The sequence below is a fragment of the Schistocerca nitens genome, chromosome 4, assembly GCF_023898315.1.
Source record: "Schistocerca nitens isolate TAMUIC-IGC-003100 chromosome 4, iqSchNite1.1, whole genome shotgun sequence".
NCBI lineage: Eukaryota > Metazoa > Arthropoda > Insecta > Orthoptera > Acrididae > Schistocerca > Schistocerca nitens.
In genome coordinates this window covers 381931386-381958698 of record NC_064617.1, presented here as the reverse complement: position 1 = coordinate 381958698, position 27313 = coordinate 381931386, and the positions used below count along the sequence as shown (strand labels likewise).

The 27313-nt window shown below is 40.2% G+C and overlaps 1 protein-coding gene across 4 annotated transcripts in view; it reads left to right on the top strand.

Moving 5' to 3' along the window:
* The window catches only part of LOC126251832 (cyclic GMP-AMP synthase-like receptor), a 387508-nt gene that overhangs the window by 304189 nt on the left and 56006 nt on the right, over positions 1–27313 (top strand). For 2 of the 4 annotated variants that reach the window (XM_049952494.1, XM_049952493.1), the window contains exons 11-12: positions 22067–22192; positions 26709–26831. In XM_049952494.1, coding sequence (XP_049808451.1) covers positions 22067–22192; positions 26709–26831 — 249 coding nt within the window. The remainder of the gene's footprint in view (positions 1–22066; positions 22193–26708; positions 26832–27313) is intronic. The other 2 variants (XM_049952497.1, XM_049952495.1) reach the window with 1 other exon arrangement.

The following is a 27313-nucleotide window of genomic DNA, read 5'->3' as shown; positions in this document are numbered from 1 at the left end:
TCAGACTGGCCTTCACATTTCATGACTGATATATGTATATAAACCCACAGCCTGTAACTTTGAATCATATTAGTCTGCTGCATGTGATTCAAAGAAGCACCAGACAACAAGCTGAATGTGTCTGTCATTAGTTAAAATTACCTAATTTCTAGTTGAGCCAAAATATGTGTATGGAATTTTTGAGACAAAAGAGAAAAAAAATTATCTCCCCAAGGATTAACCCTCCAGTGGGTGTGCCTGTGTGTAAAGTGCACCAGTCACAAATAACATTGTTTTGTACCACTCCAATGTTGTTTTACAGCTGTGAACCCATACCTATTCATTCATTACTGCAGCATCTAACAGAGTAATAAGTTGTGTAAGTGAGCAGTAGCACTCTGAAACAAACAGAAAACTAGGTAAAACAAAGTTTACTATCCATTCAAGAAAATTACCCAGTTTTTGACCTGGCAGCACAGCCCACAATGAGGCAGTTATCTGTGAATAAATTAGTAGTCAAATAAGTGGATGGCAGGGATCTGATGCAACTGCATTGTTTAATGCTTCGAGTGGGTCATCAGTGTGGGTGACAACTGTGTGTGACACAAAATGATACAGTGAAAGGTTTATGTTATTATTGATTAACTGAACAGTGGTTCAGTTTATATAATGTTTTTTATTTTATCATTGTTTAATTAAACTAAGATTAAACTGTAATTTTGTTTATATATGTTTACCATGGTAACATAAAGACAGCTATTCCTTATATGTGTACAAAGTGCACCATGCGCCTTCTTGTGCTATTCCCACTCAAGAGTTGAATACACTCCTATAAACTACATCTAAATGAACTCATTCATTTATGTCAGTTATATTTACTAGTTCATTTGTCATTTACGAGCACCTCTCATATTACAACAACACTATTTTCACTGCAACTCTATTTTGAGAATGGTCCCTGCAAGTCAAGATGGTTAGTTCTTGCATCAGTTCACTATGGATTGCTCTCCATTCATTCTTGCTTACAGCCAGCAGTATTGTGTATTTATCGCCAGCCAACTCATCTGATCAGACAACGAATTTCCAAAATCAATGTTTGCTCAGGTAAATTGACCCCATCCCATATGAGGAAACCCAACAATCCTACCCCCAAGCTCTAGTTTTAACTTCAGATGTCATACACATATTAACAAATTTAATAAAACCCTAAAATTAATTTTTTAAATGACTACTTTCTTAAACAAATGATCTACATATTGCCTTCCTACTTCTATATTTACTTTCCTAACTTCTTTAAACAGAAATATGGACATTACACAAATTCCCACACAGACAAGATTTCTGACATCTTCATATCATCTGTGAATATTTTTTATCAGCCAACATACACACATACTAACTTTACACAGTGACACAACCAAATAATTAGAACTGTACAAACATGTCATATTAGTATACACTTTATATATCAGATTACCTGCATTATTTCTCACAGCATGATTATAACTGTTATAGTCTTTAAGCCAAACTGTATCTTTGATATTGAGGATACTAAACTCTAGGGTCTATGCACACATGGTCCATGGTATAACTGAAGCAGTTTTTTAATATCTCCATCAAAAATACCTGATTTTTCTTTGGTTTTGACTACTGTAATACTTTATCTCCTAGTCTGAATCTTGTTTCTTTGCATCTTCTATCATGCCTTCTCTTTCTTTCTAATTCCCTTCTAGTCATTCACTCTTATGCTAACAGTTCTCTTTCTCAATTCATCAGGTTTTGTTTTGGTGGAAAATATATTTTTGCAACAATCAATTCTCTGGCCTTTCACCCATCACCTGTAGCACAACTCTGTACTGTATTCAATAAATCCTCAAATGCTGATACATATCCTACCCTTGCACTGTGCTTTTTGCTGTAGCATGTTCTGCAGAACTTGCCAAGTGCTCACATGTACCCCCAGCAGGATTGTTAGCTGGGTGGTACACTGATATCCATATATGATTTATCCCTGATCTTTCAATAAACAGGTCCCATATATGTGAAACAAACTACTCAGTTACCAGGAAAAATATGTTCTGGCCTCATAAAATTTACTAAATAATCTCTGTCTCATTTATTAATAATGCTCTAAACTGGGCTTTTCTCAAAAGCTATAATTTGACAAATTTTGAGAAAACATCAACTACCTCAGTTAACTTGTATGTAAGTTCTCTAATGATACTGTAATCATCAGTGGAGACTTTAACCATCCAACAATTAATTTGAAAATGACAATTTTGTTAGTGGTGGACACAATAAAACATCCTGTGAAACTTTACTAAATTCCTCCACTGAAAACTATCTAGAACAGATAATTAGGAATCCCAGTCATGATGCAAACATATTGGATCTAATGGCAAAAAATATATCTGATCTCTTAGAGGATGTCCACTTCAAAACTGCAGAGGTTACTGCATAATAGGTGTAAAACAAAGCATAGAGAGATGCTGAATTAAACGTGTTTGTCTGTCAAGGTAGCAATGTGTGATGCATGGCTACCATAGGAGGATATTGTCAGATGATATTTCACGAAACTCAGAGAGACTCTGATCATATGCAATGGCTGCTAGTGACATCAAAGTTCGTGTCCAGTATGTAGCAAGTGAGAGACGAACTGAAACTGAGGTTAGCAAAGCAAAAGCTGAAATGCTTAACTCCATTTTCAAATGTTCCTTTACAAAGGAAATCCGTGGAGAATTGCCCCAATATAATCCTCAAACCACTAAAAAGATGAATAAAATAAGTATTAGTGTCAGTTGTACTGATAAACAACTGAAATCGTTAAAGCTGAACGAAGCTGTAGGGCCCAATGGAATCCCCGTCAGATTCTATACTGAATTTGTGGTTGGGTTACCCCCTTCTAACTATAATCTATCGTAGATCTCTCAAACAAAAAAATCATGTCCAGTTCTTGGAGAAAGGCACAGACCACACCCATCTACAAGAATGGTAGTAGAAGTGATCTACAAGGAATTGTGCCCCAGGGGTTTGTCTCGGGACCCTTGTTGTTCATGTTGTGTGTTAATGACCTTGCAGACAACAGTAAAAGCATGCTTTTTGGATATGATGCACTTATCTATAATGAAGTACTGTGTGAAAGAAGCTTCATGAATATTCAGCCAGATCTTCATAACATTTCAAAACAAAGCAGAGATTAGCAGTTTGCTTTAAACATTCAGAAATGTAAAATTTTGCATTTCAGAAAACAAAAAATGTAGTACCCTTGTTGTAGGGGTATGAAATGGACTGGGGAGTGCAATCAGTCTATAAAGGAGATTGCTTACAAATCATTCATGTCACCGGTTGTAGAATATTGGTCAAGTGTGTGGGTCCCATACCAGGTGGGACTAAAAGAGGATATTGAATGTATACAGAGAAGGGCAGCATGAATGATCACAGGTTTGTTTAATCTATGGGAGAGTGTCACAGAGGTACTGAAGGAAATGAACTGGAAGACCCTGGAAGACAGATGTAAACTATCCCAAGAAAGTCTGTTAACAAAGTTTCAGGAACCAGCTTTAAATTATTACTTTAGCCATATACTACAACTCCCTACATACAGTTCACATAGGGATCATGAAGATGAGATCAGAATAATTACTGCATGTACCAAAGCATTCAAACAATCATTCTTCCCACACTCCATACATGAGTGGAACAGGAAAAACCCCTAATAACTGGTACAGTGGGATATAACCTCTGCCCTTCACCTCAGGGTGGTTTGCAGTGTATAGAGGTAGATGTGCTACTAAAATGTATTTAAGTTCCCCAAGATCTGCTAGTAATGATCCATAAGAGATTGATCACTGTTATATCACCTGATTTGCTTGGTATATGTTTTGCATTTCTCCTTGTACTGCTACCAAGCTACATTTTAAACATTTCCAACTCTCCTTGTGTGCGGGTGCATGCATGCACACACATATGTGTGTGTGTTGTGTGTGTGTGTGTGTGTGTGTGTGTGTGTGTGTGTGTGTGTGTGTGTGTGTGTTCCACATCTCCTCCTAAACCACTGAAGTGATTTTAACCAAACTCGGTAAACCTATATATATTACTGTCAGATGACATTTGCTGTGAGGATAAGAACCACATACCTATCAAAAGGGTTGTGGTGGGAATGAAAAAGATGTGTAGCCTGCAACAAGTAGCTTCTCACACTTCATTCATGCAGTATTAGGGAATGACAGCACTTAGCTACTTGCAACAAGCTTTATTTCAAATTTTACCGTTTTGTTTTGTTCACTGACAACTCCTACAGAATGATGAAAGGAAAATTATTTATTGCTTAACTTTCTTTTCTGTTGTTCATGTAGTAAAATTACTGCATGAATCATGACATTATAGCTTATTACTTCTTTGCTAGCAACTGTATTCATGACTCATTTTACAGATTGTATTCATGTAACCACTGACTGTAAGTGCAAATTTATATCATTGTACAATACACAGTTCAGGATATATGATGTCAGAAACAATGAGGTGCATGAAAAGCTGCTGCATCATGCATGATGTTTAAATTTATTCTCTCTTTGTTACTAACTCCATCTGCAACACATTTTGCAGACAGTATCCACATATGCCCCTGAATGTACCTAAGAAATCATATCACTGTATCACGCATAATTCAGGAGATACGATGTAATAAACATTGACCACAAGACCATACACTGTGTGGTGCAGACCTGGATGCACAGCTATAAATAAATAACTGGGCAGCACCAGGTTTCTCCACTAGTTGTTAAATATAATATTTTCCTGCATACCTCCAAACATTTTTGTGCACTATAATGTCCATGACTCTGGTGAATGTAATTAATTATGTTTATAAGTGATCATACAGGTAGCACAGCTTCCACCCCTTCTCTCCCATGATTTTCATCTAAATAACATTCCTCTATAAGACATTTTATTTTTAAAATCCCTTACAGCCAATAATAAATTCAGTCTCTGATCACCATTCTGCAGCTGCCACATGTCTTTACATATAGACTTTATTTACTTTTCTTCCTCTATCCCCTTCATGTACAACATTTTAAACTCTCTCTCTTCCCTTTCCTTTCCATAATTATTCGCCTTTGGTGGCAGCTGTGTCAGGCATCAGCTACATTATTCTCTGCACCTCTAATGAATCTCATACTACAATTAAATTGTTGGAAGAACAGGGCCCATCTCATAAGCCTGTTATTCACCAGTTTGCATTGTTGCAGATAGCTCAAGGCTTTGTAATTAGTAAATATCAATTCCTTTCTTCCCTCCGAACATACTCTAAATTTCTGAGCCCCAAATGTTACTGCTAATAATTCTTTCTCGGAGGTCCCATTCATTAACTCATGCTTAGACAGCATTCTTCTTGCAAATGCAGCTAATAATTCTTTCTCAGAGGTCCCATTCATTAACTCATGCTCAGTCAGCATTCTTCTTGCAAATACAGTTGTTCTGTGTTCTATCTCCCCATTTACCATCTTTTCTTGGAATAAAACTGATCCTACTCCATAATCTGACAGATGAGTTGCAATGCAAAATGGTAAAGTCATATCTGGGTAGAAAAGTATATTTCTGTTACAAAAGCTATTTTTTGTAGCCTCAAATTCCTCATCGCATTCAATTGTCCATCTCCAAGTCACATTCTTCTTCAATAATTTACATAAATGATTTGAATTAAACTGTAATCATTCATATATCTTCTGTAAACAGAGCACAGTCCAATGAAACATGCTAATTATTCCCTATTCCTAGGTGTCTTACATTCTTCACTGCCTCTGGTCTTTTCTTTATTCAGGTAAATCCCTTCAGGATTCAGCTGATGTCCTATGAAAGTTAACTCTGCCTGGAAAAATTGATGCTTACTGAACTTAAGAGTCATACCCCCTTTATGAATAGCTTTGAACACATCTTCTAGCAGCTTACAATACTTGTCCCATGTGCTACCAGTAATGAAGATATCATGATATACACCGTCAACCTCTTCATCAATTCACTACCAAGGACATGACTTAAATATCTGACAAACACAGCTTCTCATTTTGATATTCCAAATAGTACCACTATAAACATGTAGGTTCTCCCTTCAAACAAAAAGTCTGTACATTTTCTAATTTTTTTAGCCAATTGAATTTGTCAAAATCCTAAGGTACAGTCTGCATTAGACATGAGTATTACATAATTGAAACTCTGCTGTAGCTTGGTCATGTTTTTAGGCTGATCATTCTCCTTAACTATTACTTAATTTAGTCTTCTTGCATATAATACAATTCTTACACATCTGTTTTTCATTTTAGTAATTAATATGGGATTACAGTATTCTGCCCACTTCTATTGCATTCCAGTCAAACATCTTCTTTATCTGGGCTCTTATTGCCTCTTTATCTGCCACAGCATTAGAAAATGGTTTTGTCTTTGTCACTTCATGTGGTGTCACTCTCAAAGAATACTAAAAATAAACAACCTTGCCAGGTCTATTTGAAAACACATGCCTATATCCAGGTAACAAATCAGTAAGTTCTGTCCCCTGTTTCCCATTAAATGACTAGGTGTATATTTACTCTGTCACACAGTCTATTTCACTCTTCTTATCTTATTTCTTTAAGTAAGCCTTTGCCTCTACCCCTGTTAATTCTCTTTTAAAATGAATTCTTTTCTTGTACCCTCCAGCATCAAATTCTGCTACTCTATCTCTTATTGTGATTCTTCAAACGTACTTGCACAAAGTCCATGCCCAAATTTTGTATCCACTCGATTTTCAAATTTACCTTAAGTTTTGATTCCAAATCCTCCATTGGCTCAGATTTCATAGTCTCTGTTTTGCAGTACAACTCTCCAACTATCTCAGGTTTTATACGCTCAATTTCTGAGTCTATGTTCCCTATCTTGGAATCCATCTTTTCTAATTTCTTCTGAAATTTATTGCAAAATGCAGAAAGTTGACTTCCTGGCACCCAGCCTATTTCTTCTTGTATTCCACTATAACTTGTACCAGCCCCTACTTCTGACTCACAATTACTTTCTGCCTTTCTGCTTCATTAACCATGGGTGATTATCAAAAATACTAATAGGAACTATTCATCTGCTGCTGTTACTTATCTTAAATAACTTGCTTGAAGCTATGGGGCAAAGTACTGCAAAAGGTGACTTCAGGAATCACTGTCTGTGGTGAGGAGATGCTACAGCAACACTATGGACATGTTGTTTACGGTGAGACAGAGGCGCTTTTGGATCCTGCAGCCCAGATACAACACAGCACGTACAGCAACATGGAGACAGTTGGGGTGCTGCAGCATCACTTGGTCATGGAACATGAAGGCAGCAGCACAGCAAAGAAACATTGACACTCAGCGATGTGATACATGAATGCCATGGCACAGCACATATACAGCAACAGTGGGAGGCAACACTGTGGCCAACAGTGGCCTGCTACAACTGCAGCATAGACTGGTGGCAACATGAACACACAACAGAGTAGTTCTGAAAACTCTCATAAACATGCGGTGACTTGGACTTGAAGCATAAACTGCGTCACAGAACATAGTGACATGAAAGTGGCATACACACTGGAGCACCATCTATACTGTAGCCTCTATCAGAGTACAGTCGTGCACAACAATAATGATTAAACTGCAACTACTGCTGCTGTTACACTGAACATAACACTGAGCCCCCACACTGACTGTTTAAAAGGCTAAACAGTTACTGGGACATCCAGTCCAAAAATATATTATGAAATAGATTGAGAATAATAATCCAATTCCAAACAAGCCCTAACTGCTACATTGTCTGCAGGCGAGTGCATGACCTGTTAGATGGCTCATCTGCACAGGAGTTTGGTTTACACCATTGCTTTGAGCTCTATAATAATTCAATAAATAATGTCAGCCTATGAACAGTCAAAGAATAAGAAACTTCCTGGCAGATTAAAACTGTGTGCTGGACCGAGATTCGAACTCGGGACCTTTGCCTTTCGCGGGCAGGTGCTCTACCAATTGAGCTTCCCAAGCCCGACTCACGCCCCGTCTTCACAGCTTTACTTCTGCCAGTACCTCATCTCCTACCTTCCAAACTTTACAGAAACTCTCCTGAGAATCTTGCAGAACTAGCACTCCTGTAAGAAAGGATATTGCAGAGATATGGCTTAGCCACAGCCTGGGGGATGTTTCCAGAATGAGATTTTCACTCTGCAACGGAGTGTGTGCTGATATGAAACTTCCTATTTTCATGTGGCATTTTCTCCCCTTTCCTCCAATTACCATGCTTTTCATTTTCTTCTTGTTAATCTTCATTCCATATTCTTCTAATTTTGTGTTTAAATCATCTAACATTTGTTCCATCTCTGTTGCACTCTCTGCCATCACAACCATGTCATCTGCAAATCTTATACACTCCACTCTCCGACCCCCTCCAGTCAACTCCATGTTTCCTTAGTTTGTCCCATCTGACACAGTCAAAAGCCTTCTCAAGACCAGTGAACACAACATACGCCTTCCTTTTCTTCTCCATGTACTTTTCCCCTATCACTCTCAGTAGCCCAATGGCATCTCTAGTTCCCATTCCTCACCTGAAACCAAATTGTTCATCTCCTGTTATGCAATTCAGCTTTCCATATAGCCTACTGTTGAGCGTCCTCAGCAAGACTTTGGCTGCATGCGATATCAGGCTCACTGTTCTATGTTCCTCACACTGTTTGCTCTTCTTTTTTTCTATAGGTATTAAGATACTTTCTGTAAAGTCCTTTGGCCATTTTCCTGTTATGTATATTTGATTACACAATTCAGTCCACTCCCTTTTCCCTTCTTTCTCCAATGACTTTAACAGTTCCGCAGTCAGATGCAAATTCAGTTTTTTTTCAATCAATACATGTTCCCTCAGTTGGTGGCCATACTGAGGCTAATGTTCACAATTAATAAATGATTTTTTTGTAAAGTAGTGCAAGCAAAGAGTTCCTACACATACAGTGTTTCACTTTCGCAAGGACATGCTAACGTTGATTAATTTCCCACAGTTATTGGGTTCACACAGTATAATATAGTAAAAAAATTATTATAAACAACATCTCTAAAACTTCCTGGCAGATTAAAACTGTGTGCCCGACCGAGACTCGAACTCGGGACCTTTGCCTTTCGCGGGCAAGTGCTCTACCAAGTGCACTTGCCCGCGAAAGGCAAAGGTCCCGAGTTCGAGTCTCGGTCAGGCACACTGTTTTAATCTGCCAGGAAGTTTCATATCAGCGCACACTCCGCTGCAGAGTGAAAATCTCATTCTGGAAACATCCCCCAGGTTGTGGCTAAGTCATGTCTCCGCAATATCTTTTCTTTCAGGAGTGCTAGTTCTGCAAGGTTCGCAGGAGAGCTTCTGTAAAGTTTGGAAGGTGGGAGACGAGGTACTGGCAGAAGTAAAGCTGTGAGTACCGGACGTGAGTCATGCTTCGGTAGCTCAGTTGGTAGAGCACTTGCCCGCGAAAGGCAAAGGTCCCGAGTTCGAGTCTCGGTCGGGCACACAGTTTTAATCTGCCAGGAAGTTTCATATCAGCGCACACTCTGCTGCAGAGTGAAAATCTCATTCTGGAAACATATCTAAACTTTAATAACATAATTAATATGGTGGGTGAAGAGTTTATAGGACTTTTTATTTCCTTTCTGTGTTTTTTGTGTTCCTTAGTGAATATATAATTTAGGTGCAGACACATTCAGAATCCCACTGTGTCAGAATGCAGTCTGCTAATACTTAGCCATGCAGTACATTTAATGATGTGGGATTTCCTGGAAGCCTTAGCCTTCACACTTCATGATAATGTATGCATATAGACCCACAGCGTGTAGCATCATGATGGGCTGGAGGGCCCAGTGGAAACAGTGTTGACAGAAAAGAATGACTTTATCTCTAATACATGATGCATCACAGCTAAGGTAGGGAAACATGCCTCCCTCAGATGTCCCTGTCTGTCACTGATGTATGCGCAGCGCCTTCCACCATGTATGCTGAGCTGGTGCCCTGCTATATTGGCGGTAGATCCCCTTGACTCCTCCAGCATCACCATGGCAGTGCATGGAAATGGCTGTTCACGGGATTCAACTTGGTGCACTCTGACAGCAGTTGGATGGTGGTTGGCAATGAGGTACCACGTTCCACTAAGAACTCAGCATTGGCAGCAGCAAGCTGGGACAACAGGTCAGCAGTGCTGTGGCATCAAATCCTGTGAAGAACTTAGTGCTGATGGTGGCCGGTGCAATCCAGCTTCAAACCCATGACTGCTGCTGGCAATGCCCAGTTGTCTCACTGTCCACTGTAGCTGTGACATTTTGGTGCTACTGCTAGACTCTGGCAGTAAGAATTGCCCACTTCCTTAAAATTCAGACATATTTATATGCCTCTGACATGCATTTGTTTCACTAAAACCCAGCACCTAACCATATCACCCAGAACAAGAAACTTTCTCTGGAGTCATTAATGCCATGTGATGCAGTTTTCCACTGAGCATGGCTATCCTCATCTCTGAGTTGCCTTATTTGTATGTTATTCTGACCCACTTGTCACCATACTGTGGCTACCTGCCTGCGGCTGCTAATGCAGTACTTCACAGAAGCCTCCTTACAACTTTGTATAACTTTTGCTAAAGATTTATTACTTTTACCCAGAGGCTGTTTAGTAACATTACAATTCTGATAGCTTACACCAAGAGGACAGTTGAACTGGAGAGAGTGGTTGTATGGACTGTACAGTGTTGGTAGTTCACAAGCTATGTTCAAAATATTGAGCACAGTAACAGGAGAACAGCCCACATAATTCAGCTTGCAGGAAGTGATCCTGTGTGGAAGGGTCCCAGTGCAGGTAATCAGCTCAGGTTATTATAGCACAGCACTTGACACAACCTGTGGCAATCACATTAGTGGGAGTAGATAGGTTAATTGTTGTGTGGCAAGCTCTTTAATGATGCAGTATTTTTGTGTCATTTGCATTGAATAGGTGTTTTTTGTGATGTAGCAATCAATATGTTTATTTTATCACTATTCCCCAGCGTTTTTTAAAAGACAGTCATTTGCAAACAGAACAGGTTGACACATGGAAATGCTATGCAGTTTCATTGTGTTTCATTCCATGAAGATATATGATTATAATTTCTTCAAGTTATAATTGGAACTGACAGACATTTATGTATCCTAGAGAGCTTTTTCCTGGTGGCTGAGCTTCCCCAGATTAAATGAGGCTTTAATTACAAATTGAAGTTTGCATTGTATGCTATAATCAGCATCAATTTGCTTGTATCGATACTTGACACACATACAGCATAGAAAGCTTTTGAAAACTTTGTTTCAAGAACTTTCACACACCAGATACATCTGAAGAAGTTCCTTTGTACATATATTCATAATGCCTAAGCTTCAGTAAGTCACTTCAATAATTTGTCAACAAAACTCAGTGTTGTAATGTTCTGTTGCAGAAGCAGGGAAAATTGTAAATTTGTGTCATACATGACTCTTTATTAATTATTATTTTATTGAAACTATCTGGTAATCAAATACATTGATGTCCACTGCTGATTACATGGTCATTCTATCTCCAGCCATAAACAAAATTCTGGTATTATCAGCAGTTATTTTTTCATCAGTGCAGTAATGTACATCATAAATAGAAAGAAGGAGTGGTGGACATCTTAGAACAGACCACTGTGTCATACCACCCTTAATCAACAATTTATTCAATAGCTGTGTTGTTCTAAAGACACTGTCTTTGATCTGATTATGGGTTATTACTGTTATTACTGTATCCTGCCAGTCTTCTAGGTAATACATTTTCTGTGGGTTTGGGATACCTCTCTGCACTTTTTTGACTAATTCAGGAATGATAATGTTATGGTCAATAATGTTTAAAGCTTTTGACAGATCCATAAAAATAACAGAAGCATATTCTTTTGTTAGTTTTTAATAAGTTTCTCTTGAAGAGGCATACCGATATAAAATTGGATTTGCTAGAGTCACACACATTTTTTCATTCAGTGACACAACTTGTTCTCTAAGCCCTATCATGGTGGAGAACCTCCAGGAATGTGGAACAAACCATGTTACATATTGAATAGCCTTATAGTCTACAATAAAAAGACCTTTAAACAATGTCTGGTGTTGGAAGGCATGGAAGTTGAATGTGCACCAGACGATATAGACCTGGATACCCACTAGGGGTCTCTGTGCTCTGGTGCACGCCTGCGCTGCATGCCTCATTGTGTGAGTGCGCCACTCTCTATACCACATGAAGTCCACAGCCAGTCATGTTTCCCACAGACATGTATTTAGGCAGCCGCGCGGCACTACCCCAGCAGTCTGGTACTTGTCATAGTTCATGTGTGCATCTTGGCTGTACTGCATTCGGTTCCATGTGTTGAGATACATACTGTCATTGTTTAGAGTGTTCCTGCATTGTTGTTGTTGTCTCGCTGTGTTTATCAGCTCAGTTCTTGCTTGCTTGCCTTGTGTTGTGTCCTGGTCAGTCGTAGTGTCTGTTGTCCCCTACTTGTTCGTCTGTCCTGTCTGTTAGTTGTTTAGTGATATCTCCAGTGCCTTCCCCACCTGGCAGCTTTGTGTCTCCATTCTCTGGCATGCACCACTCACCAGCTGCTCACGGCTATAACACAATGTACAGAAAAAGACACTAAGTTTGGCCATCAGCAGATAATTAATTGCATTTTCTTTCTTTATCTGTTTTTAAGATTTTTGTGAAATGATCCTTTTTGTTGAATGACAGTCAGAAGCTCTTTCAAGATATTTGTTTCTCAATAACCTTGAAGATGAAATTACTAGGCACAAATAAATACCAGCACTAATTTCTTGTATAATGATTATCACTTTTATTGAGGAATGAAAAGCAATATACATACAGTACATGCAAACAATAAGTCAGACAATGAATAACCAACACTTTTAGGGAATGTCTATCAACTTGATCTTTTACTCCCAACAGTCTCCCCCCTCCCCCCTTCCCTCATAATGTGTGGGACACCCAGGATATAGTAGTACTTGACCCTATATTGTCACCAGCTCTTGTGCAGACTGTTGGTTGTGGCACTGATCCGGTCGTAGATGTGGACAAAAGTGTGGCTGACGGTGAGCAGCTCTGCATTGGCCCAGTTGTTGAGATCTGCATGGGTGTGTCAGGGTGTTGCATAGCTGTGTTTGTCAGGGTGTTGCATAGCATCAGTGCATATCATGACATGGGAGCAGTCCACTAATGCTTTGTGTATGGAAGTAAGATGTTCACCATAACAAAGTAGGTGGACATTGGATCTTTGTGACATGTTCCCAAATTTGCTGTACAAGTAGTGGTAGTCCTGTGTGGTCTGGCAATGGTATAGGTGTGGCATAGTCAGCCAGAACCCAGAGTGGCTTCTCATAAACCATTTCAGCCAACAATGGAGCAATGTGAGATTTATAAGCTGTCCATAATCCTAAAAGGAACAGAGGAAGTGCTGCCGTCCTTTAAAGTTCAGTTCCACAGTTCAACTATTCCGAGGTCAGCAGGACTTGTAATGTGGTGGCATTGTAAACTGCACAGTTTACACAGTTCATTGAATTGCAATTGTCTTGGCAGATATGTCTATAGCTAGTATATATTCTGCCCATCTTGTGCTTCTGCCAGCTACTGTAAAAAGATACATGTAACCTTCTGGAGACAGCAGACGGCCCAAAGTGTCAATTTTCATGTGACCAAACCTTCTTGGAGACACAAAGAAAGACCTGATACCTGCATGAATGTGTCATCCCATCTTGAATCGCTGGTACAGAAGAGGCTTACAAGCCCATGACTGAGCAATTTCTTATATATATATATATATATATATATATATATATATATATATATATATATATATATATATATATATAGAGAGAGAGAGAGAGAGAGAGAGAGAGAGAGAGAGAGAGACATTCCACATGGGAAAAATATATCTAAAAACAAAGATGATGTGACTTACCGAACGAAAGTGCTGGCAGGTCGATAGACACACAAGCAAACACAAACACACACACAAAATTCAAGCTTTTGCAACAAACTGTTGCCTCATCAGGAAAGAGGGAAGGAGAGGGAAAGACGAAAGGATGTGGGTTTTAGGGGAGAGGGTAAGGAGTCATTCCAATCCCGGGAGCAGAAAGACTTACCTAAGGGGGAAAAAAGGACGGGTATACACTCGCACACACACACATATCCATCCACACATATATATATGATGATGTGACTTACCAAATGAAAGTGCTGGCAGGTCAACAGACACACAAACAAACAGAAACATACACACAAAATTCAAGCTTTCGCAACAAACTGTTGCCTCATCAGGAAAGAGGGAAGGAGAGGGAAAGACGAAAGGATGTGGGTTTTAAGGGAGAGGGTAAGGAGTCATACCAATCCCGGGAGCGGAAAGACTTGCCTTAGGGGGAAAAAAGGACGGGTATACACTCGCACACACACACATATCATCCACACATATACAGACACAAGCAGACATATTTAAAGACCTTGGTTATGGTTTGGAAGTGGGTTACGTATTATTGAGTATATATAGGTGAGATAAAATTGTATAGTAGATTACGGTAAAAAGGGGAAGGTGAATACAAAGTGAGACTACTGGTAAAAACAGAAAGAGAAAATAAAGAGAAAATAAGATGACAGGAAAGATTTCGAAATGCAACAGCAACAATAACAAACGTAATTGTTGGGTTCAAATTAATGATATGGTTATAATAGAGGGAAACATTCCACATAGGAAAAATATATCTAAAAACAAAGATGATGTGACTTACCAAATGAAAGTGCTGGCAGGTCGACGGACACACAAACAAACAGAAACATACACACAAAATTCAAGCTTTCGCAACAAACTGTTGCCTCATCAGGAAAGAGGGAAGCAGAGGGAAAGACGAAAGGATATGGGTTTTAAGGGAGAGGGTAAGGAGTCATTCCAATCCCGGGAGTGGAAACACTTACCTTAGGGGGAAAAAAGGACGGGTATACACTCGCACACACACACACATATCCATCCACACATATACAGACACAAGCAGACACATTTAATATACCTGCATGAATGTGTCATCCCATCTTGAATCGCTGGTACAGAAGAGGCATACAAGCCCATGACTGAGCAATTTCTTTTATATATATATATAATAGAGGGAAACATTCCACGTGGGAAAAATATATCTAAAAACAAAGATGATGTGACTTACCGAACGAAAGCGTTGGCAGGTCGATAGACAAACAAACAAACACAAACACACACACACACACACACACACAAACACACACCCCCAACATCACCACTGCTGAAGCCCAGGCTATCTGTGATCTGAAGGCTGACTGATCCATCGTCATTCTTCCGGCGGACAAGGGTTTCACGACCGTGGTACTTGATCGTTGGGAGTATGTGGCTGAGGGACTGTGTCAGCTTTCAGACAACACCACATACAAAGTTTGCCAAGGTAAGCCCATTCCCGATGTCCAGGCGGAGCTTCAAGGAATCCTCAGAAACTTAGGCCCCCTGCAAAACCTTTCACCTGACTCCATCAACCTCCTGACCCCACCGACACCCCGCACCCCTACCTTCTACCTTCTTCTTAAAATCCACAAACCCAATCATCCCGGCCGCCCCATTGTAGCTGGTTACCAAGCCCCCACAGAACGTATCTCTGCCTACGTAGATCAACACCTTCAACTCATTACATGCAGTCTCCCATCCTTCATCAAAGACACCAACCACTTTCTTGAACGCCTAGAATCCTTACCCAATCTGTTACCCCCGGAAACCATCCTTGCAACCATTGATGCCACTTCCTTATACACAAATATTCCGCACGTCCAGGGCCTCGCTGCGATGGAGCATTTCCTTTCACGCCGATCACCTGCCACCCTACCTAAAACCTCTTTCCTCATCACCTTAGCCAGCTTCATCCTGACCCACAACTTCTTCACTTTTGAAGGCCAGACATACCAACAATTAAAGGGAACAGCCATGGGTACCAGGATGGCCCCCTCGTACGCCAACCTATTCATGGGTCGCTTAGAGGAAGCCTTCTTGGTTACCCAGGCCTGCCAACCCAAAGTTTGGTACAGATTTATTGATGACATCTTCACGATCTGGACTTACAGTGAAGAAGAACTCCAGAATTTCCTCTCCAACCTCAACTCCTTTGGTTCCATCAGATTCGCCTGGTCCTACTCCAAATCCCTTGCCACTTTCCTTGACGTTGACCTCCACCTGTCCAATGGCCAGCTTCACACGTCCGTCCATATCAAACCCACCAACAAGCAACAGTACCTCCATTATGACAGCTGCCACCCATTCCACATCCAACGATCCCTTCCCTACAGCCTAGGTCTTTGTTGCAAACGAATCTGCTCCAGTCCAGAATCCCTGAACCATTACACCAACAACCTGACAACAGCTTTCGCATCTCGCAACTACCCTCCCGACCTGGTACAGAAGCAAATAACCAGAGCCACTTCCTCATCCCCTCGAACCCAGAATCCCCCACAGAAGAACCACAAAAGTGCCCCACTTGTGACAGGATACTTTCCGGGACTGGACCAGACTCTGAATGTGGCTCTCCAGCAGGGATACGACTTCCTCAAATCCTGCCCTGAAATGAGATCCATCCTTCATGAAATCCTCCCCACTCCACCAAGAATGTCTTTCCGCCGTCCACCTAACCTTCGTAACCTGTTAGTTCATCCCTATGAAATCCCCAAACCACCTTCCCTACCCTCTGGCTCCTACCCTTGTAACCGCCCCCAGTGTAAAACCTGTCCCATACACCCTCCCACCACCACCTACTCCAGTCCTGTAACCCGGAAGGTGTACACGATCAAAGGCAGAGCCACATGTGAAAGCACCCACGTGATTTACCAACTGACCTGCCTACACTGTGATGCATTCTATGTGGGAATGACCAGCAACAAACTGTCCATTCGCATGAATGGACACAGGCAAACAGTGTTTGTTGGTAATGAGGATCACCCTGTGGCTAAACATGCCTTGGTGCATGGCCAGCACATCTTGGCACATTGGCACAGTGTTACACCGTCCGGGTTATCTGGATACTTCCCACCAACACCAACCTATCCGAACTCCGGAGATGGGAACTGGCTCTTCAATATATCCTCTCTTCCCGTTACCCACCAGGCCTCAATCTCCACTAATTTCAAGTTGCCGCCACTCATACCTCACCTGTCATTCAACATCATCTTTGCCTCTTCACTTCCACCTCGACTGACATCTCTGCCCAAACTCTTTGTCTTTAAATATGTCTGCTTGTGAGATGTCTGCTTGTGTCTGTATATGTGTGGATGGATATGTGTGTGTGTGCGAGTGTACCCGTCCTTTTGTCCCCCTAAGGTAAGTCTTTCCGCTCCCGGGATTGGAATGACTCCTTACCCTCTCCCTTAAAACCCACATCCTTTCGTCTTTCCCTCTCCTTCCCTCTTTCCTGATGAGGCAACAGTTTGTTGCGAAAGCTTGAATTTTGTGTGTATGTTTGTGTTCGTTTGTGTGCCTGTCGACCTGCCAGCACTTTCATTTGGTAAGTCACATCATCTTTGTTTTTGGATATATTTTTCCTGCGTGGAATGTTTCCCTCTATTTTATATATATATATATATATATATATATATATATATATATATATATATATACAACTTTCTAAAAGATGCATCAAAGAAATAGCATTACATTGTGCTTGAATATGGAATAAAGTGCAGCACCACATTTGAAATGTTGACTGGGGCTTTTGGAATATCTGCTATGAGTAAGACAAGGGTTTACAAGTGGTATATACATTTCAACGAGGGTCAAGAAGACGTTAAAGTCGAGTAACACCCTGGATGCCCTAGCACATCAATGTCTGACAACAATGTGGATGAAATAAAGAAAATATTACTGGAAAATCACCGAATCACCATTAGAGAGGTTGCTGATGATGTTGGCATATCCTTTGGCTCATGCTAAGTAATTTTTTCAGATGCTTTGGGCATGAAACTTGTAGCAGGGAAGTTTGTTCCGAGATTGTTGAATTTTGACCAAAAACAAAGTTGCATATACATCACTCAGGAGTTGTTGAATGAAGTTGACAGTGATCCAGAACTTCTAAACAAGGTTATAACAGATGACAAAACCGGTGTGTAGGGGTATAATGTTTAAACCAGTGCCCAGTCTTCCCAAAGCAAACTGCCTGAACAACCAAAACAAAAAATGTATCCAACAACTTCAGTCATATGTGAAGTTTATTCTCACTGTTTTCCTCGATAGTGCATCATGAGTTCCTGCCTTATGGTTGTTCAGTCAATATGGAATACTACCTGGAAGTTATGCATTGTTTGTGTCAAGCAATTTACAGAAAATGACCAGAATTGTGGCAAAATCACTCGTGGAAATTTCATCATGATAATGCTTCTGCTCATACCTCAATGCTTGTTCATGACTTTTTGGCAAAAAACAGAAATATTATGTTGTCTCAGCCACCCTATTCTGCAGCCATGGCCCATTGCAACACTTTTCTATTTCTGAGGCTGAAGAGAACTATAATGGACACTGTTTTGCCACCATTGATGATATAAAAACATAATCAGCTGCAAGAGCTGAACACCCTAAAATAAAGTGACTTTCAGAAGTGCCTCCAATATTGGAAAAAGCGGTGGCACAGATGCATTATATCTGAGGGGTATTATTATGAAGAGAACAAAGTTGATGTTGATAATAAATAAAGATTCTTTAAGAAAAATAAAACTTGCTTTAAGAAAAATAAAAGTTGATCACACTTCTTATGCTCCATGTCATTCTTCACGAATGTGCCTGTCTGTAACTGAGTGCTAGACAAGAATACCAGGATATTATCTATATATATTACAGTAAATGTCAGTACCCATACAACTTTGTCAATGAAACTTTGTGAAGTTTGAGCAGTGATATGTAGTCCAAGAAGAATTCAAAAAGACAGAAAGGTGTATTCATTGCTTGCTTTGATACATGACTAGGTGCTACCAGAATTTGATTATAAACCTTTCAGCAATCCAAAACAGTGAAAATATCTGCATCTGCCAGAAACACTTGTGAAATCTTGACTATTAGGTGTGAGATAACTATGTGGAACAGTTCTAGGATTCAATCCATTGCATCACTGCAGAAGCACATGAGCCATCTTTCTTATGGACCAGGTGCAGGGGATATGCCCACAGACTGTCAGAATGGTGTATAAATCTCAACTGAAGAATTTCATCAAAGATTGCTTCAGTCTCTGTTAGGCACTCTGGTATAATCTGTTAGGTGCTCTGGTCCAATCCCACAGTTGTGTTGTGAATCAGGTGGGCTTCATTTCACGTGTATTTACTTTACGGTACTGTGCTTAATACCAAAGTGTCGTGTCAATCTCTGTGGCTCCAATGAAAACTAAACAGAACGCACAACGTTAGTGTCCTGAGAGAACTGTGAACTTATTTTGTTGACTCTTCTCGGCTTGCTAACAGCAGAAGTACTCTGAGTTCCAATTACTTCATGACAGTCAGTCCCATTTGTTAGACATATGTCTGTCAAGTCCATGGTAAGTGTGACATGTGGAAAGTTGACCCACTGCTGCAGTTACTGCTCTTAAGGAAGAAACATCAACACTGCTGCTGTCATTGTGAGAGAGGATCAACAAATTACTTTAAGGTCACTTTCTGAAATAGTGAACATTTCATTGGGTGCGAACCACATGCTGGTGACAGAAAAATTACACATGACACATGTTTGTACACGATGGGTTCCAAGACTGTTGATTCCCCAACAAAAGGACATTTGCATGCAGGTCTGCATGTTGATGTTAGAGGAAGTGTGGAAATCTCCTTCATCACCAACCACCAAAAAAGCAAGAGTGGTTGCTTCCACTGGGAAGTTATGGTCACCTCATTCTTTGATATTAATGGAATGATTTATCAGCATGTTGCGCCTGCACTCACATCAGTAACTGGAGAATACTACAGGGATTTCCTGAAAACATTGTAAGTCCACATCAGGTGCAAAAGACCACATTTCCGTGAAGCATGCTGGATGCTGCTCCACGATAATGTGTGGCCTCATACTGCCAATGTTGTTGTTGAATATCTCACAAAAATCAACGTGAAGTGCATCCCTCACCCTCCCTATAGTCTGGATTTAGCACTATGTGGCTTTTTTCTATTCCTTAACATGAAGGAACACCTTTGTGCGAGGCATTATCAATCATCAGAAGCAGTGGTGAAGACCGTGGAGGTGATTTTGAAGGACCTCTCGAAAAATGGTTTTCAGCATGTATTTGAAGAGTGGTAGAAATGCTGGGACAAGTGTGTTACATTTATGGGAGACTACTTTGAGAAAGACCATCAAAATTATGAGGATGAGTAAAGTTAAGCTGTCAAAAAAAATTAAGATCATTCTTTATTGAACAGCCCTCATACACAGGAGGTAGTACTGGATGAGTCATCTGAGAAAGTGCTGTACTGTTATAGACAGCATATTTGCCACTGTGTTTCTGTCTGTTATTAAAATTAATTTACAATAAACTTTTCATGCTCAATGTGGTAATCCACCATGCACAATTCGCCATGTCACTAAAAAATAGTAATTTTCTTGACAATGCTGCCTTGTAGCAGAATATTAGAATCTTATACTGAGGTGGTAGGAATACCTTATAGACACACTGCTGATCCAAAGCATTATGATGACTCCCCATCATGACACTGAAGCTCGCCTGGTGACACTGTATGCACGTGACATAGTGAGGAAAGTATATAATCAGGTCAAAGACAAATGGAAAATCATTATATTCATGATACAGGTGCAAATGGGTAAAATAACTAACATAAGCAGTTTTTATGAAATGCAGATTGTTATGGCCTGATGCGTAGGAACAAGCATCTTGGAAATAGTCAAGTGTTCACTTTCTACTACCATTCATAATAAAATGCCAGACCTTTATACCACTGCTGAAAAGCAGTGATACATACATAATACTAGAGCAAGAAATTTGATTAAAACTTTAATTTTATAGCAGTGACATTTTTAGGGAAAATTTAAGTGTATGTTCAAAGGATAGGTTAATGGGAAATAGAGGTGGTGTATTTGTTACAATACACAAGAAGTGCAAATCCACCGAAGTAGATATTGAAACTGCAAAAGGAATTTTTTGGGCAAGACTCGGTGCCAGGAGTGAGCATAAAACTGTAGTTAGCTCCCTCTGTCAAACACCAGACTTGACACCTGATGCAACAGAAAACTTTTGTAATGCCATGGTGTAAGTTTTAGCTGAAAAGTAGTATGAATCAGTACATTACCCACTAGAAAGATTGCATTAGCAGCCACAGGCTGGAAGCCATCCATGTGATGAGATGTAGGACAGCATAAACAGAGAGATAAGTGAGATGTGTAGCAAAGGCAGCCACTCACATCAGAAAACAGTATAGCCCAGCAATAGCCACTGCAGTGACCAAGACAATTCACTACACCAGGGCTGGTCTCTATTATATACAAGATGGCTAGCCATGAGTCTTAGAGAAACAAATATGCTACAGAGCAGTATGAATAGTACTGTATTCTGAGGCAAGGGAGATTTGTCATTGGCTCATCATAAGGTCATCTTCTCTGTATCGTTGCTGAGTTCTGCAACACTACCATGATGCCAGGACCACTCCTAGCCCTGGGACAACACAGCATCATTGGCACCTGCTGTGGGTTGGAGCCCAGGCTGCCCCCACCACATTCAGCAGTAAGTCCCTAGTGGGACTTAGCACACGAGAGCTACCACCCTGCCCACATCACTTGCTTTTGCCAGCAGTGAGATCCGAGGAGGACTCAGTGTAAATAAAAACAAAATAATAAAGTGCCACAGTGACAGCTGCCATCTTACACCTGCCCAGGAGCAGTGGGTCAAATCCCAAGCAGTGCAGTCTCCATGTGCCCCAGGGTGGACATGCATGGACCAGAGTGGGCCTCCCAGAGAGGCCACTGTCATCACCAAGAGAAGCAATATCTACCGAAGCTAATTAATATGTTGTTTGTTGTTAACAGTGTTACGACTCGGGCCACTTATCAGGGTCGTGTCAGCAACGCTGATGTCACTGAAGCCTACAGTGGAGGATATGTCACCCCCATAGTCCGCCATCCAAGCCACAGCATGCCGTACCAGCATTTGGGGTGAGTCAGACATATTTTTTCATGTGGTAACAGTAATGGAGTTGACGATAGGGGTTCTGATTATGCAGAAGTTACTTTTGTAAAACCAGAGGAACTAGCAGGTTTATCTCAATTTTAATGGAATGTGAGGGATGTATAGCTAGTGCCTGGTCTTTGTACATCATGCAGTTCCCTTGGGCATTCTGCCCAGTTTACCATATCAGTGGTGGTAATTTGTTTCACTTGTAATCATTTGGGACACACAGCCAGATAGTGTTAAGTGTCCAGGTGGCTCATGATTGCAGACAAAGGAAATAGATGAATTCTAGTAGTGGTACTATTGAATTTTTATTTTTCATGTTGTGATAATTATTATTGTAAAATGAATAGTGAAGAGGCAAAGGAAAAATTGAAGACATAAGGTATCACCAGTGATCGATCTACAGAATTGTTAGTACATCACATGGCTCATTTGAGGGTGGATGAGGTAACTTTATGTAACAGTTTGCCAGAGAAAGGTAAAACATGCCAAAGTTTAGGAGTGGCTCCAGCTTTTGTGAACCTGGTTCCTTGCTTTTCTGGTAGAGTGTCTAAGGATGTCTTAGCATTCTTAGAAGCTCTCAGGTCATCAGCTGACATAGAGGGTTTGTCAGATAGTCAATTATTGCAGCTTGCTAGGTTATGTTTTGTGGGTGAACCAAAATCATTTGTGTGTTGTTCAAAAGCATTGTTTCAGGCGAGTATGTTCAAGGAGCTTAAACAATGACTGGAGCGAAAATGACCTATCCTATCCATTATTGAAGCTGCCATTTGCTCAAAAAGGGGTATATTATTCAGAAACAAAAATCTTTGATCATTTGCCCAACAACATAAAGTGTCTAGCAGGTAGCAGATCAAGTTTTAAATCTAGCTTAAAATCATTCCTTTTGGGCAACTCCTTCTATTCAATGGATGAGTTTATGTTTCAAAACTGGACAAAAAAAGTTCTAAATGTAGTTGCATTTGTAGAACTAAAAAGTTCAGTAATATTAATATTAGCACTATTTATGTGTGTATATATATCGTAATCTGACTTGTTCCACATCATATCGATAAAATTATTGGGAAAATGATCTATGGAACATGACATAATTAAAAAAAATAAAAAAAAACAACAAAAAAGTTACAGGAAACAGAATAGTGCACAGATTTTCTTGTGAACAGTTAGGTGTGGTGACTAGGAGGTGTAATGAAAAGATTGAGGATTTCACAGATAGAATTAACAAGTTGATTGTATATACACATGAATTATTGCAGAACAAAGAGGTGAATAAAGTGATTTTGCAAGAAGCCAAGCAGCAAGCATTGGCACTGGAAATGTTGAGGAGGGTGCGCTCAGGGGCACCTAAAAATCTTGAAGCTGCAGGGAGACTAGCATTGAAGTACGAACACATTGACGTATGTAGGGGGCAAGGGGTCAACGGGATGTATTTGCTTCTAATGCAAAGTATTTTAATTATGTTTGTACGTGGTATGTGTAGAGGCAATATTTTCAGCCCTGGAGGAATAAGGTGAATAGTATGGACTACAGTGGAGGTAGTAGCAGGGGTGATATGAGTCATGGATGAGGAGGGAGGAAAGGACCCACTAAGCTTAAGAGGGAACCCCAGCCACTGACAAGAGTTCCCCATAAAATTGAATTGAGAATAATATAAGATTTTGTTGCACACAGGATTCCATGTGTCAGTGGTCACAAGAGAGTTAGTGGGAAGGAGGCATTGCAACCCATTACATTACAAGTTGCTTGAAATAGGAAATAGTGATATACTACCATCAGGCTCAGTTATAGTGAATTTTTAATTGAGGGACAGCCAAATTTAACCAGAGTGTGAGAGTGGTGTCTCATGAAAGCAAGGGCTACATCATGATCTGCAACAACATGCCATAATTAACTCTTAACAATGCATAACAGAACTCAATGGGAAAACATTACAACTGAGGGAGACTGTTGTCAATGTTGATTTGTCGTGAAGACCATCTATTGTACAGGGCAGTTTAGTTGAACTGCAAAGAATGACATTAAGTCTTAGCAAGACTGTGTGTATAGTGGCACTGGAAAGTTGCATTGGCTAATATGTAAGCAAACTTACCAGTTAATGTTTTATGTACAGTGGAACCAAAAGGAGGTAATAAGTCAAAGTATTGTACGCTTATAAGAGAGGGATTGAAGTAACATAGCACCCATCAACACAGATAATTCTAGCACCTAATAAGTTAGTGAAAGGAACATTGTTGGCCATCTTAGAAATTCTGGATGAAGAAGATTGCTGCACATGAAGTGTGAGCCATAAGAGGGCACAGGATGCTGACTTGACTGCATTTCATGCAATGTTGAAGTATTTAAAATGAACAGAGAGAGCGCAAATGCAGGTGTTATTATGGGAATTCTGAGATCGGTTTTTTCTACAAGTTTGTTTCCTGTGACACCAATAACTCAGCACAGAATTCTGACAGCGAATGAAGCATCAGTATATTGGAGATCTTATAGAATACCTTGATCATTGCAACCAGTCTTGGAGGAATTTATAAATCAAAATTTGTCTGATAGGATAATAGAGGAAAGTGGCAGCCTCTGGGAGGGGGAAGGGAGGTTGTGGGAGAATTGTAACTGTACCCAAGGTAGAAGTATTGGTTCTGTTGCAATTATTGACATGTAAATAACAAAACCACAACAAATGGTTACATGATTTTGAATATCACAGAAACAATAGATAATTTTGGACAATGCCAGTACTTCTCTACGATCGACTTGCAAAGTGGGTACCACCAAGTAGAAGTTGATCCAGAGGATAGACCAAAGACTGGATTTTCAGGACCAAGGGGACACTACCAATGTAGAAGGATGCCTTTTGGTTGAAAAGTGTGCCAGAAACACTCCAATGGTTATTGGATGGGGTACTGAAAGGATGAAAACCATATGACTACCTGGTGTATCTTAGAGATGTAATTATATTTTCAAGGGATTTGCATGAACATAAGAAGCAATTAAGGTAAGTGTTTAACAGTTATGGCAGCTCATTTAACATGGAGTACAGAAATTTACTAAATAATAGTAACTTTTTTGACTACACTGGCTTGTAAAAGAATGTTAGAATCATTTGCTGATATGGTAGGAAAACCTTATAGACAAACTGCTAATCCAAAGAATTATGACAACTGCTCAGTATGGTACAGAATGCCATCTAGTGGCACTGTGTGCACATGACACAATAACAAAAGAATATAAGCAGGTCAGAGACAAATGGGAAATCATTATTTTCATGATATAGGCTGCAAATTCACTAACATAAGCAATTTTGATAAAGTGCAGGTTGTTATGGCATGTTGCCTTGGAACAAGCATCTTGGAAAAGGTCAGGTGTTCACATTCTACTATCATTTACAATAAAATTCCAGAGTTTCATACCACTGCTGTAAAGTGGTAATAATACTAGATTGAGAAAACTGGTTAAAACTTTAATTTGATAGCAGTGATATTTTTTGGGAAAATTTAACAGTATATGGAAAAGATAGGGTAATGGGAAATGGAGGTGGTGTATTTGTTGCAGTACACGTGAAACGCAAGTCTATTGAAATAGATATTGAAGCCATAAAATGGATTTTTTGGTCAAGGCTCAGTATAAGGAGTGTGCATAAAACTGCAATTAGCACATTCTGTTGAACACCAGACTCACCTCCTGATGCTACTAAAATCTTCTGTAATGCCATGGTTTAAGTTTTAACTGAATCAGTACGTTAGACACAAGAAGGATTGCATTAGTTGCCATAGGTTGGGAGTTGTCCATGTCGTGACACATAGGACAGTATAAAAAGACAGGTAACTGAGTAGGATAAACAGACAGGTAAATGAGATGCATAGCGAGTGGAGCCACTCACAACAAACCACAGTATATTGCAGCAATAGCTGCTGCAACAATTGAGGTGAATCGCTACACCAGGGATGATCTCTGTTATGAATAACATGACTAGCCTAAAGGTTAAGAGAAACATTTGTGCCACAGAAAGGTATGAATAGTGTTGTATTTTGAGACAAGGGAGATTTATCATTGACTCATTATCCAGTCATCTTCTTCCTATTGCTGCCGAGTTCTGCAGCACTACCACGATGCCAGGGCCGCACCTAGCCCTGAGACAACACAGCATCATCAGCACCAACCGTGGGTTGGAGCCCAGGCTGCCCCCACCACATTCAGCAGTAAGTTCCTGGTGGGACTTAGCACCCGAGAGCTACCACCCTACCCACATCACCTGCTTCTGCCAGCAGTTAGTTCTGAGGAGGACTCAGTGTAAATAAAATAATAAAGTGCCACAGTGACAGCTGCCATCTGATGCCTGCCCAGGAGCAGTGGGCCAAATCCTGAGCAGAGCAGTGGATGCACATGGACAAGAGTAGGCCACCCAGAGAGGCCACCATAATCACCAAGAGAAGCAGTGCGGCAGCTCACTGAAATGTTAAGCAATATCTGCAAGCTAATTAAGATGTTGTTTGTTGTCAACAGTGTTACTACTCGGGCTGCTTATCAGGGTCATGTCAGTGATTCTGATGTCACTGTCTACAGTGGAGCATATGTCACCCCCGTAGTCCGTCATCCAAGCCACAGCATGCAGTACCAGAATTTGAGGTGAGTGGGACATATTTTTTCATGTGGTGATATAAGTGTTATGTTTATGCAGAAGTTACTTTTGTAAAACCAGAAAAACTAGCAGGTTTATTTCAATTCGAATGGAATGTGAGGGATGTATAGCTAGTGCCTGGTCTTTGTACATAATGCACTTTTCTTGGGTATTCTGCCCCGTTTACCATATCAGTCAGTGGTGGTAATTTGTTTCACTTGTAATCATTTGGGACACACAGCCAGACAGTGCAGAGTGTCCAGGTGGCTCATGATTGTAGATAAAGGAAGTAGGTGAATTCTAGTGTGTTAGTGTTGAATGTTTATTTTTCACATTGTGATAATTATTATTGTAAAATGAATACTGAGGAGGCAAAGGAAAAAATTGAATACATTGAGTATCACTGGCGAACAAGCTACAGAATTGTTAGTAAATCAGGTGTCTCAGTTGAGGGTGTATGAGGTAACTTTATGTAACAGTTCGCCAGAGA